General features: G+C 33.8%; 1 protein-coding gene across 2 annotated transcripts; it reads right to left on the reverse strand.

Moving 5' to 3' along the window:
- Positions 1 to 3,815: 3,815 nt before the first annotated feature.
- LOC21388104 (UDP-glycosyltransferase 89B2) lies at positions 3,816 to 5,877 on the reverse strand. Of its 2 annotated transcripts, none has more exons than XM_024175747.1 (2): positions 5,562 to 5,877; positions 3,816 to 5,399 (listed from the first exon to the last, which is right to left on the reverse strand). In XM_024175747.1, the coding sequence occupies exons 1-2, from the start codon at positions 5,715 to 5,717 to the stop codon at positions 4,131 to 4,133; spliced, it is 1,425 nt and encodes a 474-aa protein (XP_024031515.1). In that variant the 5' UTR covers positions 5,718 to 5,877; the 3' UTR covers positions 3,816 to 4,130. The 2 variants fall into 2 exon arrangements, with proteins under 2 accessions (XP_024031515.1, XP_024031516.1); XM_024175748.1 differs by having other exon boundaries at positions 3,819 to 5,311; positions 5,462 to 5,876.
- Positions 5,878 to 14,391: the final 8,514 nt, after the last annotated feature.

Raw genomic sequence — 14,391 nt, forward strand, 5'->3', positions numbered from 1 at the left:
AATGTATAAGTTTTGAAATTGATATATTAAATCGCTATCTTCGGCTGGGTGTTGCATTCGCAAAGAAGTATTTTCTTAATCTTTTAGACATATTAGCACCTTAACCATTTCTGGAGTCAACGAAGTCCTTCTTTCTTCAATTATCCTCCCAGCTGTGCTAAAGACAGATTCTGAAGACACTGTTGATACTGGAATAGTCAAAATATCACGTGCTAATATTGAAATTACTGAAAATCTTACACCTTGTAGCCTCCACCATGTCAAATTTTAGAAATTGTCTTCATTATCAGCACCATCTATCATCGAGAATTCTATCTCAAGGTATCTGTTGAGCTCCCTATTCGTCGTTGGTGTTGATGGTGGTGGCTTGACACTCGGAGTCACAGTTGATGACGAACTAGAGCCACCACGATGAGAAGATATAAAATTCCAAAACTTCTTTTTTGAGTGGGCGACTGATTTTCTTGCGTTCGTTGAGTTGTCAAGTTACCGAACTTGTTCTCATAAATTGCATAAATCTCAAACAACTTCTCACGTGTGTTAACAACCTGTGAAGTATAATTTATGTCCAACTGGCCACCGATATGAGAAAGAACATTTCCAACACCGAATAATTTTACTCTAGGATCCAAAAAAATAGCTAAACAATACAACAGAGGAATTTCAGACTAATATTTCCTCAACTTTGCTTCCATTTTTTCTACTATCGATTTAAATAACATATCATTTCTATACGTTTCAAATAAATCTGTAATCTCATAAATTTGATACAACACTAATGGAGAAGTAGGATAATAAATACCAGATAATAAAACAGTAAAATCATAAAAAAAAACCTCTAAAAAAGACACAAATCGTTCACAAATAAACTAGCCATCCTCCTGCAACATTGTTTTGCCCATTTTTGTATTGAAAAAAATAGTGATAATATTTTTATATGGATCATATATGTTGAATTCCACATAACAGGTATGTCAAGACCAAACTTTCTAGGCTTCATACCTTCTGCTTTACAATACCTCTTAAACTCAGCAATGCGGGGGTTTAAATTATGAATCCAAGAAATGACATTTCGAATATTATCAATTGTAGAACTTACCATACGCATACCTGATTTGACAATGAGGTTAATTATATGACATGCACACCTTTGATTAAGTAAAACTCTACCACTATACGAGTTTATAGGTCCCTCCAACATTGATATCGCCCTTGCATTAGCTGTAGCATTATCTAAGGTGATAAAGATAATGCGGTCTCGTATACCAAAATCTTGAATAACACTAACAAGTCTCTCAACAATATTGTCAGCATTATGTGAACAATTAATAAGTCTAAAACCAATAATTCTTTTCTGCATATTTCATTTAGAGTCTAAATAATGTGCAACTACGCTCAAATAATCTTGATTGGCCCTACCACTCTAAATATCAGAGGTTAATGCAATTGAAAAATTTAATGCACTCATTTTAGCTATTAATGCAAGACGCATTTTCTCATAGTATGTAATCATATCACTCCTAGTACTAGTTCTAGAAACTTTTTGAAATTGAGGACAATGTGCACGTTGAATATGCGCTTCATAATGTGGGTTATCACCAAGATTAATAGGTAAATCTAAAGCAGAAATAAATCGACATAAAGATTCCCTAGCAACTTGAGGATTATAGGACCAAGTACTTACCGAACCATCCGGGTTTAATTGAAGTTGAGTTTGTGTAGGCTCCGTCCTGGCTTGATGTAGTCTAGCGCATTTAACTCCGTGATCTCTCAAGTGTCGAGTTTAATTTATAGAATTTGCGGTCAAAACTTTTTTACAATATATACATGTAGCTAATTTTATTTTCTTACCTCCAGCGTCAATTTTCTCTTGTGTAGTGAAGTATTTCCAACATTCTGCACGTTGTCTCGCATGTTTTGTTGTCGTTGATGATGTTGAACCACTTGAGCCCGTCGGCATTTTTTAGGGTTGATTCGGTTGAATATTTATATTTTGTGGCATGTCACCTACTTGGTCACTCGCCTCCATTCGTTGAATTGTTGCTTCTTCAACGTCTTGATTATCCATTCTATAGTAGTCAACACCATCAAGACCATACCTATACATATTTGGTTCCATTTTCTATTTCTTATAATAATAATAATAATAACAACAATAAACATATTAATACATGCTAACACTAAAAATTAAATATTCACAATAAATTAGATATAAAAAAAATTAAAATATTTATAATTCTAAAATTTATCAATACCTTGATTACTTGATATGGATAATGAAATTGTAACTTGAAAATTGAAGTAGAGATTAGAGAATTACCAAAAAAAAAATTTTCCAACAAAAATGAAATAACAAAATTGAGAGAATTAATGTGAGTGAGAATTGAGAGTTGAGAAAAAATTGGAGAATAAGAAGAGAATAGAGAGAGTAAAAGTTGTGTTGTGTGAAAAAAAAAATGGGTTAATTAAATGGGTATTTATAGATAAAATTTAAGAATTTTAGGGGGAAAAAGTATAAAAAAAACGGCAGAGGGCCTGCAGCCTTGTCCCTCTGCTTTAGACTCACTGCCTCACAACAGTGAGTCAGCGGCAAGGTAGCCCAACGGTAATATTACCGTTGGGCTTCTTGGCCGCTTAGGCCACAACACACAAACAAGTGCAACTTAAAAAAAAAAAAAAAAAAAAAAAAAAAAAAGAGGGCTGCAGGCCTGCAGCCTTCTGCCATTAGACTCACTGCCTCACAGCAGTGAGTCAGAAAGTCAAAAAGGCTAGAAATAAGTAGTAAAAAAAAAAAAAACTCACTGCCTCACGGCAATGAATCAGCCCAAAGGTAATATTACCGTTGGGCTTAGCCAATTGGGCCATAAACAAGTGAAAAGGAGCCCAAGTAAATAAAAAAAAAAAAAAAAAAAACAGACTCACTACCTTACGGCAATGAGTCAGCCCAACGGTAGTATTACTGTTGGGCTTGGCCAATTGGGCCATAAACAAGTGAAAAAAAAGGCCAGAAACAAGTAAAGAAAAAAAAAAACTTAGGCCTTTGGGCTATTTCGGGCCATTCGGGCTCTTCGGCCGGGCTTGGGCCGCTTGCGGGCCTGGAATTATGGCCCAGCCCGGCCCTGCACAAGGGTCGGGCCGAGCTCGGGCTTGTACGGATTCTGGTCGGGGCCCGGGCCCACAGTAATGGGCTTTGGGCTGACCCACCTGGCCAGGCCTAAATTTTCAGCACTAGGGACATCTATAGAGGTTATTTGACCTGGTGAGCAGATCTAAGTACTTACGAGATAGAGAGACCATGGACCTCAAGCTAGTTAATAAACGAGTGTTCATCCTAGTATGGCCCGATATTTAACATACATACATTTGTTGATTCACGTAAGCATAGAAGTATATATATATATTTTAACATTTATTAAGTGAGTGTTAATTATAAGGGACATCAACAAAATTTGTGGGTACAAATATAATTACTCATTATGCTATATAGGTTTTTTGACCTGGTGAGCAGATTAAAGTACTTACAACATAAGGAGATTAAGAGCCTCAAGTTAGTTAATAAACGAGTTTTCATCCCATTATGATCCGATATTTAACATACATGTATTTATTAATTCACATAAGCATAATTGTTCATAACATGCTCTATTCCACATTAAGAATGAATTATTATGATTATAAAAGTCCCCGTAAAAATATTCCAATAAAAAATTTGTTACACGCGATATAAAACTATTCTCATTTATAGATTAGTCTCATGAAAATTTAATCCAAGACTAAAACAGGATTCGAAGCATAGAAGTACCCTTTTAATGATGGCATTTGTATTGATATTGGTAAGTAATATTAGTTCCTTACGAACAGACATACGAGTTATACATGTGCTAACTTTTACAATTCTACCATGAAACTCTAAATAACATGATTAGTCATACAATCGAAAAAACTAAAACACCAATCAAGTTACAAACCCTTTTTTTTAACAGAAAAAGTGCTGAATTATGGTTGCATACATAATTTAGCTGTAAATTCTAAGTAAACCTCATTTTGCTTATATAAGTGGCTTGCTACTAATTGAGACTGCAATTTTTTCCCTTTTTATTCTCATTAGCTTTAAAAAAAAAAACAATGCTTTACTTACAAGTAGCTACTCCAAGTGCAACCAAATGAACAATAAAGGACTCGACATCCTTGACTGAACTACCACCATTTACCGTGGCTCGAAGTGCCGCTTCACGTAATTGCTTAGCGCGTTGCCTCTCAGCTCGGTCATCCTCCCTAACTGATTCCACCAAAACTCGAGCTAAATCGACCGAATCAGAAACAGTTTCTTCCCCTTCACACACTCTTATTGCCAACTTCAATTGGTCCAATAATGCCGCGTTTATGAATTGGTCGGCTCCCATGGGCCAAGCTAGTATTGGCACGCCTGTCGTGACCGATTCCAGCACCGAGTTCCACCCGCAATGAGTCAAGAACGCGCCCACGGCCCGATGGTTCAATATCAACACCTGCGGGGCCCACCCTTTTATGACGAGGCCCCTCCCCGCCACACGATCGTCGAACCCCTGCGGGACCCTCCCGTAGCCACCCTCCACGTGTGCTTCCGCCGGCTCCTTGATCGACCACACAAAACGGACCCCACTTCTCTCCAACCCCAAAGCCAACGCCTCCATTTCATCGTTGCTCAACACGGCTTGAGTGCCAAAGCAAACGTACACAACCTTGAGATCATCACACTTGTCAAGCCAAGATGTTATGCTGTCAGCGGAAACTGAACTCGGCCCACCTCTCGTAGTGGGCCCAGATTGCTCAATGGGCTTCACGGGCCCAACAGCCCAAACCCGAATATGGCCCGTTTCCTTCCTCAGATGCTCCAAGTAAACCCCTTCTAGATCACCAAACGAGTTGACGACGAGTCCCCAGCTCGCCAAGTTGTCAAGAAACGCGTCTCTGAAAAATTCCCCATCTGGGTCTCCCTCAACGTAGCTCCGGTACAGCGGGGAAAGCTGCCACCAAGGGTATTTCGGACAATTCGGAACGCCACCGAACGAAACGACCTCGTTTTGATCGTTGGGGTCGCGTCTGGTGGGCAAATCTCGCCACATCGAGAACATGACCGACAAAGCCAGAGCCCCCGACGGAGAGAATACGATACGGCGAATGCCCAGATCGGCGGCGAGGCGGTGGGTCCAGCCGAGGAACATATCCGACAGGATGGCGACGGGGGGCGAGGGGTGGGAGCGGAACCATTTGATCAGGGGGTCATGGAGCCCACCGACGGCCCGCATCATAGCGAGGTCGGAAGTGGAATCTTTGGCGTTTTCTACGCCGAGGGGAATGGAATAGGAGGAAGGGAAAGGCAAGACTAGGGTTTGGATGGAGGGGTGTACGGACAGGATTTGGTTGAGGAGAGGGAGGTTTTTGGGGGTGACGACGGCCCGGATCATAGCGAGGGCGGAACTGGGTTTCAAATCTTTGGCGTTTTCTGCGCCGAGGGGAATGGAAGAGGAGGAAGGGAAAGGCAAGACTAGGGTTTGGATGGAGGGGTGTACGGACAGGATTTGGTTGAGGAGAGGGAGGTTTTTGGGGGTGACGAGGATGGTGATGGTGATTTCGCCGGCGTTGCGGGACCTGATGATCTGATCGGTGAAGTCCAGGAGGGGTATCATGTGCCCCTGCGCAGGGAATGGGAAGACCAGAATATGGGTACTACTCATGACGGCAACTGTTTTTTTTTTTTTCTGGTTTTTTTAGGATAAATAGTTGGGTAACGTCTCCAGTGCCGCTACTGGAGCGACACCTATATTGAAATTGTTTATACAACCTAAGTATGCCACTTTGTTTGACTACTGTTTCATGCATCAGGCTGATTCTTAGTGATATGATGACACGTTACGTTGAATTTCAATTATTGTCAGGTTGGAAGCAGATACTATAAACGCTTGAAACGCAAAATGCGCCACATAAACGACAATGTATAAATACGCACACAAGTTATAGCATTTAGTTGAAAGCAATGAATAATGGATATACTATTATATGGATAGAATTGTAACGATTATTTATTTTTATTGGATATCAATGTTGTATGCTATATGGTGTCATTATACATGTGTATTTCTAAAGGAAAGCTTCGAAACACTGTTCATGTAGACTGAATTTACTGTGCATAGTGCAGTGGAGTGACGATTTTGGCCTTTATTTTCCCCTTATTCGGTTGGTAGGCAGTGGGCTTTTGGTCTTTTTGTCTTTCAGGGTGTGCTTGGACGATTTTGTCCCTGTTCCTTTGGTTCTTCTCTTTCCTGTGATCGTTTTCTCTGTCTTTCTTTTGTTCGGGATCTTGCTTCTGATCCTTTGTGGTTTCAGTGTGTTGGTTGTGTTGGTGGGATTTTAGTGGAAATTTGGGGATTTTATTCCTCTTTCCTTCTGGATTTTATTCCTCTTACCTTTTCTTAATGTTATTAATGTCTGTTGTTTCTTTACTTTAGCACTTTTGTTGATCTATGACTTCATTATTTTATTATTTTTTAATGGCATTAACAAGTTTACTCGCACTTTATTCGTTTCTTAGTAACATGCTAAGATATATATAATAATTTAGAATGTTTTAGCTTTAGTCCTCACTTTTTTTCTTGTTCCTTGTTTTTTTTTTTTTTTGTGTCTGTTTCCTATTCCTTTCTCTTCTCGCTCCCTTCCCTTTCTTTTACTTTTTTTTTTCTCTTTTTTCCTTACCTCTTATGATAATGATGAGCAACATTAATCTTGCTATGTTGAGTTTGATATGATTTGTCTAAAAATTGCTCTTTTTTCTTCACCTCTTATGATAATGATGAACAAGATTAATCTTGCTATGTTGAATTTGATATGATTTATCCAAAAATTGCTATTGATGTATTATTTTTATTTTGTGCTGTTTTTTTTTTATTCTCTCTTAGAATCTTTGATTCCTTCCTTTTTTAATTGTTTCTTATTTGTATGTGTGTGTATTAGTTTTCTTCTTACAATACTAAATGCTCTTTTTTTTTTCTATTTTCTTTGCCTATAATATTTTCTCATCATTTTTTGTCATTACAAATCCCTAGTATTTTTACTCATCATTTGAATTGAAATTTATTTATTGATATAATATGTTATTTTGTCTCCTTTTGATATTTGTTTTGTCTTTTAACTTTGAGTTATGTAATTTTAATCATCTATTACCGAAGCATGTATCTATCATTGTTATCTAATTTGTTTTTACTTTAGTTTATTACTTCATCACATATTAATGAAAAATTCCATTCTTTAACCGATGATAATTGTATAAAAATACTATAATATTCATGTTTTTTTTTTAATTTGTCTTCAGTACTTCTTTTTTCTTTTTCTTTTTTTTTTCCTTTTCTTTCCTCAGCATTTTTTTGTTTTTTTGCCTTATGTTCCTTTTCTTTGCCTGTTTATTTATTTATTCATTTACTTACTTATTCATGTATACTATTTCAGGTTTCCTATATCATCCACTGTTTTCCATTTTTATTGTACCGTCCATTTCTAAACATTGGTGCTTGCTTGCTACATCTTTTCCATTTGGAGTGCTATTTGCAGCGCCTAAGGTATTGCTAATAAGTTTTATCCATATATTTTTAACCAATGTTGTTGATAATGGATGCAGTAGTTTGCTATAGCAGTGTTAATACATGTTATTTATCCTTTGTTATCCACGTCAACTTCAACTTATATTACATTATTGATGCATACTGCCCATCTAAAAAGAAGAAGATTCTACATTTTCACTTTTAGTGAATATCGGTAACCTCTCTTTACTTTGTTTTTTGTTTCATAAATAAATGATTATGTTGTGTTTACTTCGTTTTCTGCTTCATAAATAAATCACTACGTTGTCTTGGGCATTTTCTTTATTAGTTTCTGATCCATACATAGACATAGATATGTATATTGGCAATGATGATCATACTCAATTTTTACATGTTAAACTCTATTTGATTTGTCCAAAAACTGCTGTAGTTATATCTTTCTTATTGAGCCTGCTTTGTCTTTCTTTTCTTTGCCCCAAAATTTCAAATTACCTATTTCTTCTTTTCTTTGTTTACTCTGATGCTCTTGCCGTTTTCTTTATTAGTTCCTGATCCATACATAGACATAGATATATATATATATATATATTGGCAATGATGATCGTACTCAATTTTTATATGTTAAAGTCTATTTAATTTGTCCAAAAACTGATGTCTCTTTCATTTCCTATTCAGCCTATTGTCTTTCTTTTCTTTGCTCTAAAATTTCAAATTGCCTATTTCTTTTTTTTTTTGTCCACTCTAATACTCTTGCCTTTTCCACGCCTCTGCCATGTACAAAAAAATGCAATTACTTATCCTATTACATATTTTGATATACATTAAAAGAAACCATTGGATCACAGTTCACGCATATTTATTTTATTGCTGACCATCCAATAGTGTTATCGTTTTGTCCTTTTTATTCTTCTGCTCCCTTTGTGGGTGGTCGGTATTTTGGTCTTTTTAGGTGTCTGGTTATATTCAGACCCTTTTAGCCTTTGTTTCTGCTGTTATCCTCTTTGTGGTTTTAGAAATGCGAGGATTATTGTTCCCGCACACTGATTGTATTCCTAATCATACAATGGAGAGATGATCTTACCCTTTTTATTTCCCTTTTCTGTTTCTGCCTAGAGCCTACTTAAGTCTTTTTAGCTCCCAAAATGTGTTCGAACGCTTTTTTCCCTAAATTCTTAGTCCATTCTTTGCCTCCGCCGTGGGACTCTTTGTTGTTCTAGGAATATGGAACATCAACACTTCTTTGTTCAACTTCCATTTTCTTTCGCATTTTTACTTTTTCTTTTTTCTCCTCTCTTTTGTTCTGGTCTGGCCTGCTTATTATCGTTAGTCCTTATTCCTTTCACTTCTTTCTCCATAGAAGGGAAAAAAAAAAAAAAAATATATATATATAAGAAAATAAAATTACACTGTTTAAGCTCCCTGGTGATTTTTGGACAAGTTGATATTTTACTTTTGCAAGTTATTTTTTGGAACATATATGTTACAATTTATATAATGGATATGATGTCCCACCAATGTTTGTGCCTTTGTGCAGTTGCCCACAGTTGGCAGCCACAAAATGGTCATAAATGTGTAAATTTCTTTATCCGTCATATATTGGTGAAAATATTATATATCTGAGCCCTCATCACTATGTCAAAGGATCATAATGTTTATTATTTAAATTTGTTTCTTTTAGTTTTGTGATTCTTAATTCATTTTATCACTAATTTTTTCATATTCTCTCATAATCTTCATCACTTTCAATGCTTTTGTCCCTAAATTCTTAGTCCATCCTTTGCCTCTGCCGTGGGACTCTTTGTTGTTCTAGGAATATGGAACATCAACACTTCTTTCTTTTTCAATTTCTATCTGCTTTAGCATTTTCAATTTTTGTTTTTTGTTTTTTTCCTTTGTTTTGTTCTGATCCGGTCTACTTATTATACTTAGTCTTTATTCTTTTCGCTTCTTTCTCCATATAAGGAAAAAATATATATACAAGAAAATAAAATTACATCACTACTTCATGGTCTCCTATTTAAGCTACCTGGTGGTTTTTGGACAAATTGATATTCTACTTTTGCAAGTTATTTTTTCGAACATATATGTTGTAACTTATATGATGGATATAATGTCCTACCAATATTTGTGCCTTTGTGCAGTTGCCCATAGTTGGCAGCCACAAAATAGTCATAAATGTGTAAGTTTCGTTATCCATCATATATTGCTGAAAATATTATATATCTGAGCCCCCATCACTATGTCAAAGGATCAAGATGTCACTTTCTTTCTTTTATTTTTGTGATTCATAGTTGATTTTATTGCTGATTTTTTCATATTCTCTCATAATCTTCATCACTTGCCACCTAATTTTTTCCTTATACTGTCTAAACAGTTTTTTCCCTTCCCATATAAATCAACTTATTAATTATATATTGACATAAACATCCTATGTCTAAACCGTTCTCATTTTACAAGAATAGGACTATAATTATACCTTATTGAATTTGTTGTTTTCTTTTGATTCTTTATCTCATATCATTTTCTTAATTCATATTTTGATGCTCTTTATCTTATTGAAAATTTGTGCAATGAAATCTTATTACAGAAAACTTTTACTTTGTTTATTCATCTCTGAAGGAAGAAGCTTAGAAAAAGCAGATGCATATGCCAATTTGTTCGTTTATGTTGTATTTGTTGATAAATTTAATTTATCTACTGTTGTTATTTTCTTATTTTATGTTATGTGTAATATAATATAGCAGTGTAAATTTTAACTATTTATCTTTATAAACATTTTAATATTATTTAGCTTATCCTAAATATATAAAGATGCAAATACAAATGTTATTCGATCTATATGAAACATATAAAGATATATATTTGATTTTCTTTCTTTATGGGTTAACTCATTTCATTATGTGTACTTAATATATTGCCATCATCTTATTTGTAACTTTATAAACATTGCAATTATTCAATCGTACATATTATACATTTTGCTAAATTATTTCATTTAAAATAAATTACATTTGCAATTATATTACTTAGTTAATCAATAATAACAAAATTATTTATTCCATCATTTACAACCAATTCTAACATATTGTAGTTAATAAGAGATAAACTAATTTATTTGACTTCTTTTTTTTTTTGTTTCCTTATCCCTTCAATCCTTCCATGTTGTAGAAGCAAATGGATAGGAAAAAATTCGAAAAAGATCATTGCGCCAAAATCAACACATGTGCCATGTCCTTTCTCAAATAAATGAAGGGCCCGTTCGGTTCGTTAATTCGAGTTGAGATGTGATGTTGTGTGAGAACTTTTTACTGTAGTAAAAAAGTTAGATGTGACTGTTTCTGATAGCTTTTTACTGTAGCAAAACTCAAATTCTAAACTTGAATCAGCGAAAAGAACGGAGCCGAAAATTTTACTAATACAATTAACAACCATCAAAACCAAATGGATCGAATTCTTCACCTGTCTCAACTTGATGCAATGCTGGCACATTTTCAATCTCAACAACAAGTTGTTGAATCATTTCCTCCTTCAAGACTTGAAAATCACAAACAAAATTGTAATTTCTTTTCCTATATTAAAATTTTTTTTCAATTAACAAATAGGAGAAGAATTGATTCTTCATGTGCCATCTCTGTTACTATTTATTTTCCTTCTTTATAAGTACTATTGATATGTACATCGATTTTAGAGACTGTTCATGTACCTGTTGCTATTGTGGTGCTTCATTTTGGTTCAATGAATGAATCAAAAACAACAATCCTATTGAATATAATCTTTGTTGCAAAGGTGGAAAAATAAGTTTGCCACCGGTTAAAAAAACACCTACTATGCTAGATAGATTGCTTGATTATCATGGAGGTCCAATAACCACACATTTTTGAAAAAATATTCGAGCATATAATTCTATGTTTGTATTTACGTCATTTGGAGCAAAAATAGAGACAACTACAATAAACTCAAGTGGTCCACATATTTTTAAAATAAGTGGACAAGTACATCATTTAATAGGATCTTTATTTCCAATTAACAATAATCTCCTAAAATTTGCGCAACTTTATATATATGACACATAAAATGAAATTGGCAATAGAATGACTACAACATTTTCATATGATGATCTAAAAATTTTATCCAATTTATAACCGAAAATCTAATAAAAATACTTGATGAAACAAATAAATTAGTCAAACTTTTTCGGTTAATAAGAGATAGATATCAACAATGTGAGATCCCATCTATGAAACTAAGACTTATAAGCCGAAGAAACACAGATAGCAGTTAATATGAACTGCCGACTTCAAACGATATTGGTGGTTTAATAGTTGGAGACATTGGCGAATACGAACAAGGAAGAGATATTATAATCCAAGATAGAATAGATAGTCTACAAAGAGTTACAAAACTACATCCATATTATATGGCCCTCCAATATCCCCTATTATTCCCTTACGGAGAAGATGGTTATAGAATATATTTAAAATACAACACTAATTGCTCAAATAACAAGTCCACAAGAAAAAGAGTTTCTATGAGAGAATTTTATTCCTATCAAATACAAGAACGCAAAATGCAAGGCAATACCCTTTTTTCAAGGTGGCAGATTATTCCAACAATACATGCATATGCTTCTGTAGAAGAAGATTGTTTAGATTATGTTAGAAAAAATCAAAAAAATTTACGATATGAGATTTATCATGGAATCCAAGATGCTATTACTAGAGGAGACACAAATGCACAAGCAATAGGAAAAAGAATTATTCTTCCTTTAAGCCATACCAGAAGCCCTAGATTATGATTCAAAACTATCAAGATGCAATGGCAAGTTGCAGACATTATGGAAACTCATATTTATTCGTGACATTCACATGCAATCCCAAATGGCTTGAAATTACTGGAGCTCTAGCAAAAATACCAAGACAAAAACCTGAAGATAGACCAAATATCATTACAAGAATTTTCAAAATGAAATTAGACCATATTTTGTTGACTATCAAAAATGAAAAAAAATAAGTACTATTATAGCAGGTTAGCCAATGTTTTTCAAAATTATTCTACCCTATTAATAAAAAATAAAAATTACTTATGATTCCTTATACTAAATAAATACTAAAACAAATTACTTTTCAATTTTGTAGACTTGCATGTCGTGGAGTTTTATAAACGATGTTTGCCGCATTGTCACTTCCTTTTTTGGCTTCATTATGATGAAAAAGTACGCGAACCATCACAAATAGATAAATTTATTTTTGCAGAAATACCAAATCCTCACAATAATCCATTAGAATATAAAATTATAACAGAATTTATGAGGCATGAACCATGTGGTATAATCAAACTAAATTCTCCGTGCATGAAATATTCAAAATGCTCAAAAAAATTTCTGAAACACTTACGAAGTCAAACGACAATTGAGGATGACAGATTTGCTAATTATAGAAGAAGAAACACAAACTTCTATGTAGAGAAAGAAAATATTACATTAGATAATAGATTTGTAGTTCCATATAATAAAGACTTGTGTTTAAAATTTCATGCTCATATCAACGTAGAAGTTTATTCACAATCCATGCTCATAAAATATTTATTTAAATACTTGACAAAAGGACTAGATAGAATAAGAGCAGTCATAGAAGACAACATATGTACAGAAAATATTAGGAACACTACATACAAAGAAATAGATGAAATAAAAAATTACATTAACTGTAGATACATAGCACCATATGAAACAATGTGGCGATTATATGAATTCTCAATACATCATTGAAATCCAAGTATTCAAAGACTATCAATACATCTACCAAAAATGTAAAATGTAACATTTTATTCAAATCAACGCCCAAGTAATATATTAAAACAACTAGGTATTAATACAACAACTCTCACTGAATGGATGGAAACAAATAAACGTGATATCAACGCTAGAGAACTAACCTATGTAGAATTTTCAACTAAATATGTTTAGAATAGCAAATATAAATATTGGACTCCCAGACAAATGGGACATATAATTGGGAGAACTTTCTATATCCATCCAAGTTCCAAAGAATTATACTACTTAAAATTATTATTAAACCATCAAAAGGGAAAAATAAGTTACGAAGATCTTCGAACAATTAACAATATAACATACCCAACAAATCAAGCAGCATGTTGTGCACTAGGCTTACTAGGGGATGACAAAGAATGGGATGAATCAATATTAGAAGCTTCATTTTCATCAACAACATCCCAATTACGACAACTATTTGTTATAATCTTATTATTTTGCAATGTAAATGACCCAACAAAACTCTTCCAAAAACACTGAAAACTTATGATAGACGATGTTCTGCAAAGAGTTAGAGTTGTTTTTAATAACCCAAATTTTCAAATACCTGAAACTGAACTATACAATTTCGTATTATATGAATTAGAAAAATTATTAAATCTAAACTCATCAACTTTGACACATTTTAATCTACCCCTTCCTACTGGATCATTAATAGATGACCTAAATAATAAACTCTTAAGAGAAGAACTTAATTATGACATCAATAAATTAAAAGAAGAAAACATTAGATTAGTACAAACTTTAAATCAATAACAACAATTTATTTACCAAGAAGTTTTGAAATCACTAAATAATGAAAAAGATAACCTTTTTTTCATTTACGGCCATGGTGGAACTGGGAAAACATATTTATGGAATGCAATCATTACAAAAATTAGATCAAACAATGAAATAATCCTTGTTGTTGCATTTCCGGAATAGCATTATTATTATTACCTAAAGGAAGAACTGCACATTTGAGATTTCGAATACCACTATCCATAG

Source organism: Morus notabilis, unplaced genomic scaffold (genome assembly GCF_000414095.1).
Source record: "Morus notabilis unplaced genomic scaffold, ASM41409v2 Scaffold872, whole genome shotgun sequence".
Classification (NCBI taxonomy): domain Eukaryota; kingdom Viridiplantae; phylum Streptophyta; class Magnoliopsida; order Rosales; family Moraceae; genus Morus; species Morus notabilis.

Bases quoted from the DNA above. Each gene is read 5' to 3' on its own strand.
- LOC21388104 (XM_024175748.1), bottom strand. From the start codon at position 5,717: ATGAGTAGTACCCATATTCTGGTCTTCCCATTCCCTGCGCAGGGGCAC. The intron at 5,312-5,461 runs GTTCCGCCCTCG...AAAACGCCAAAG, and splicing joins CGCCAAAGATTTGAAACCCA to ATTCCACTTCCGACCTCGCT.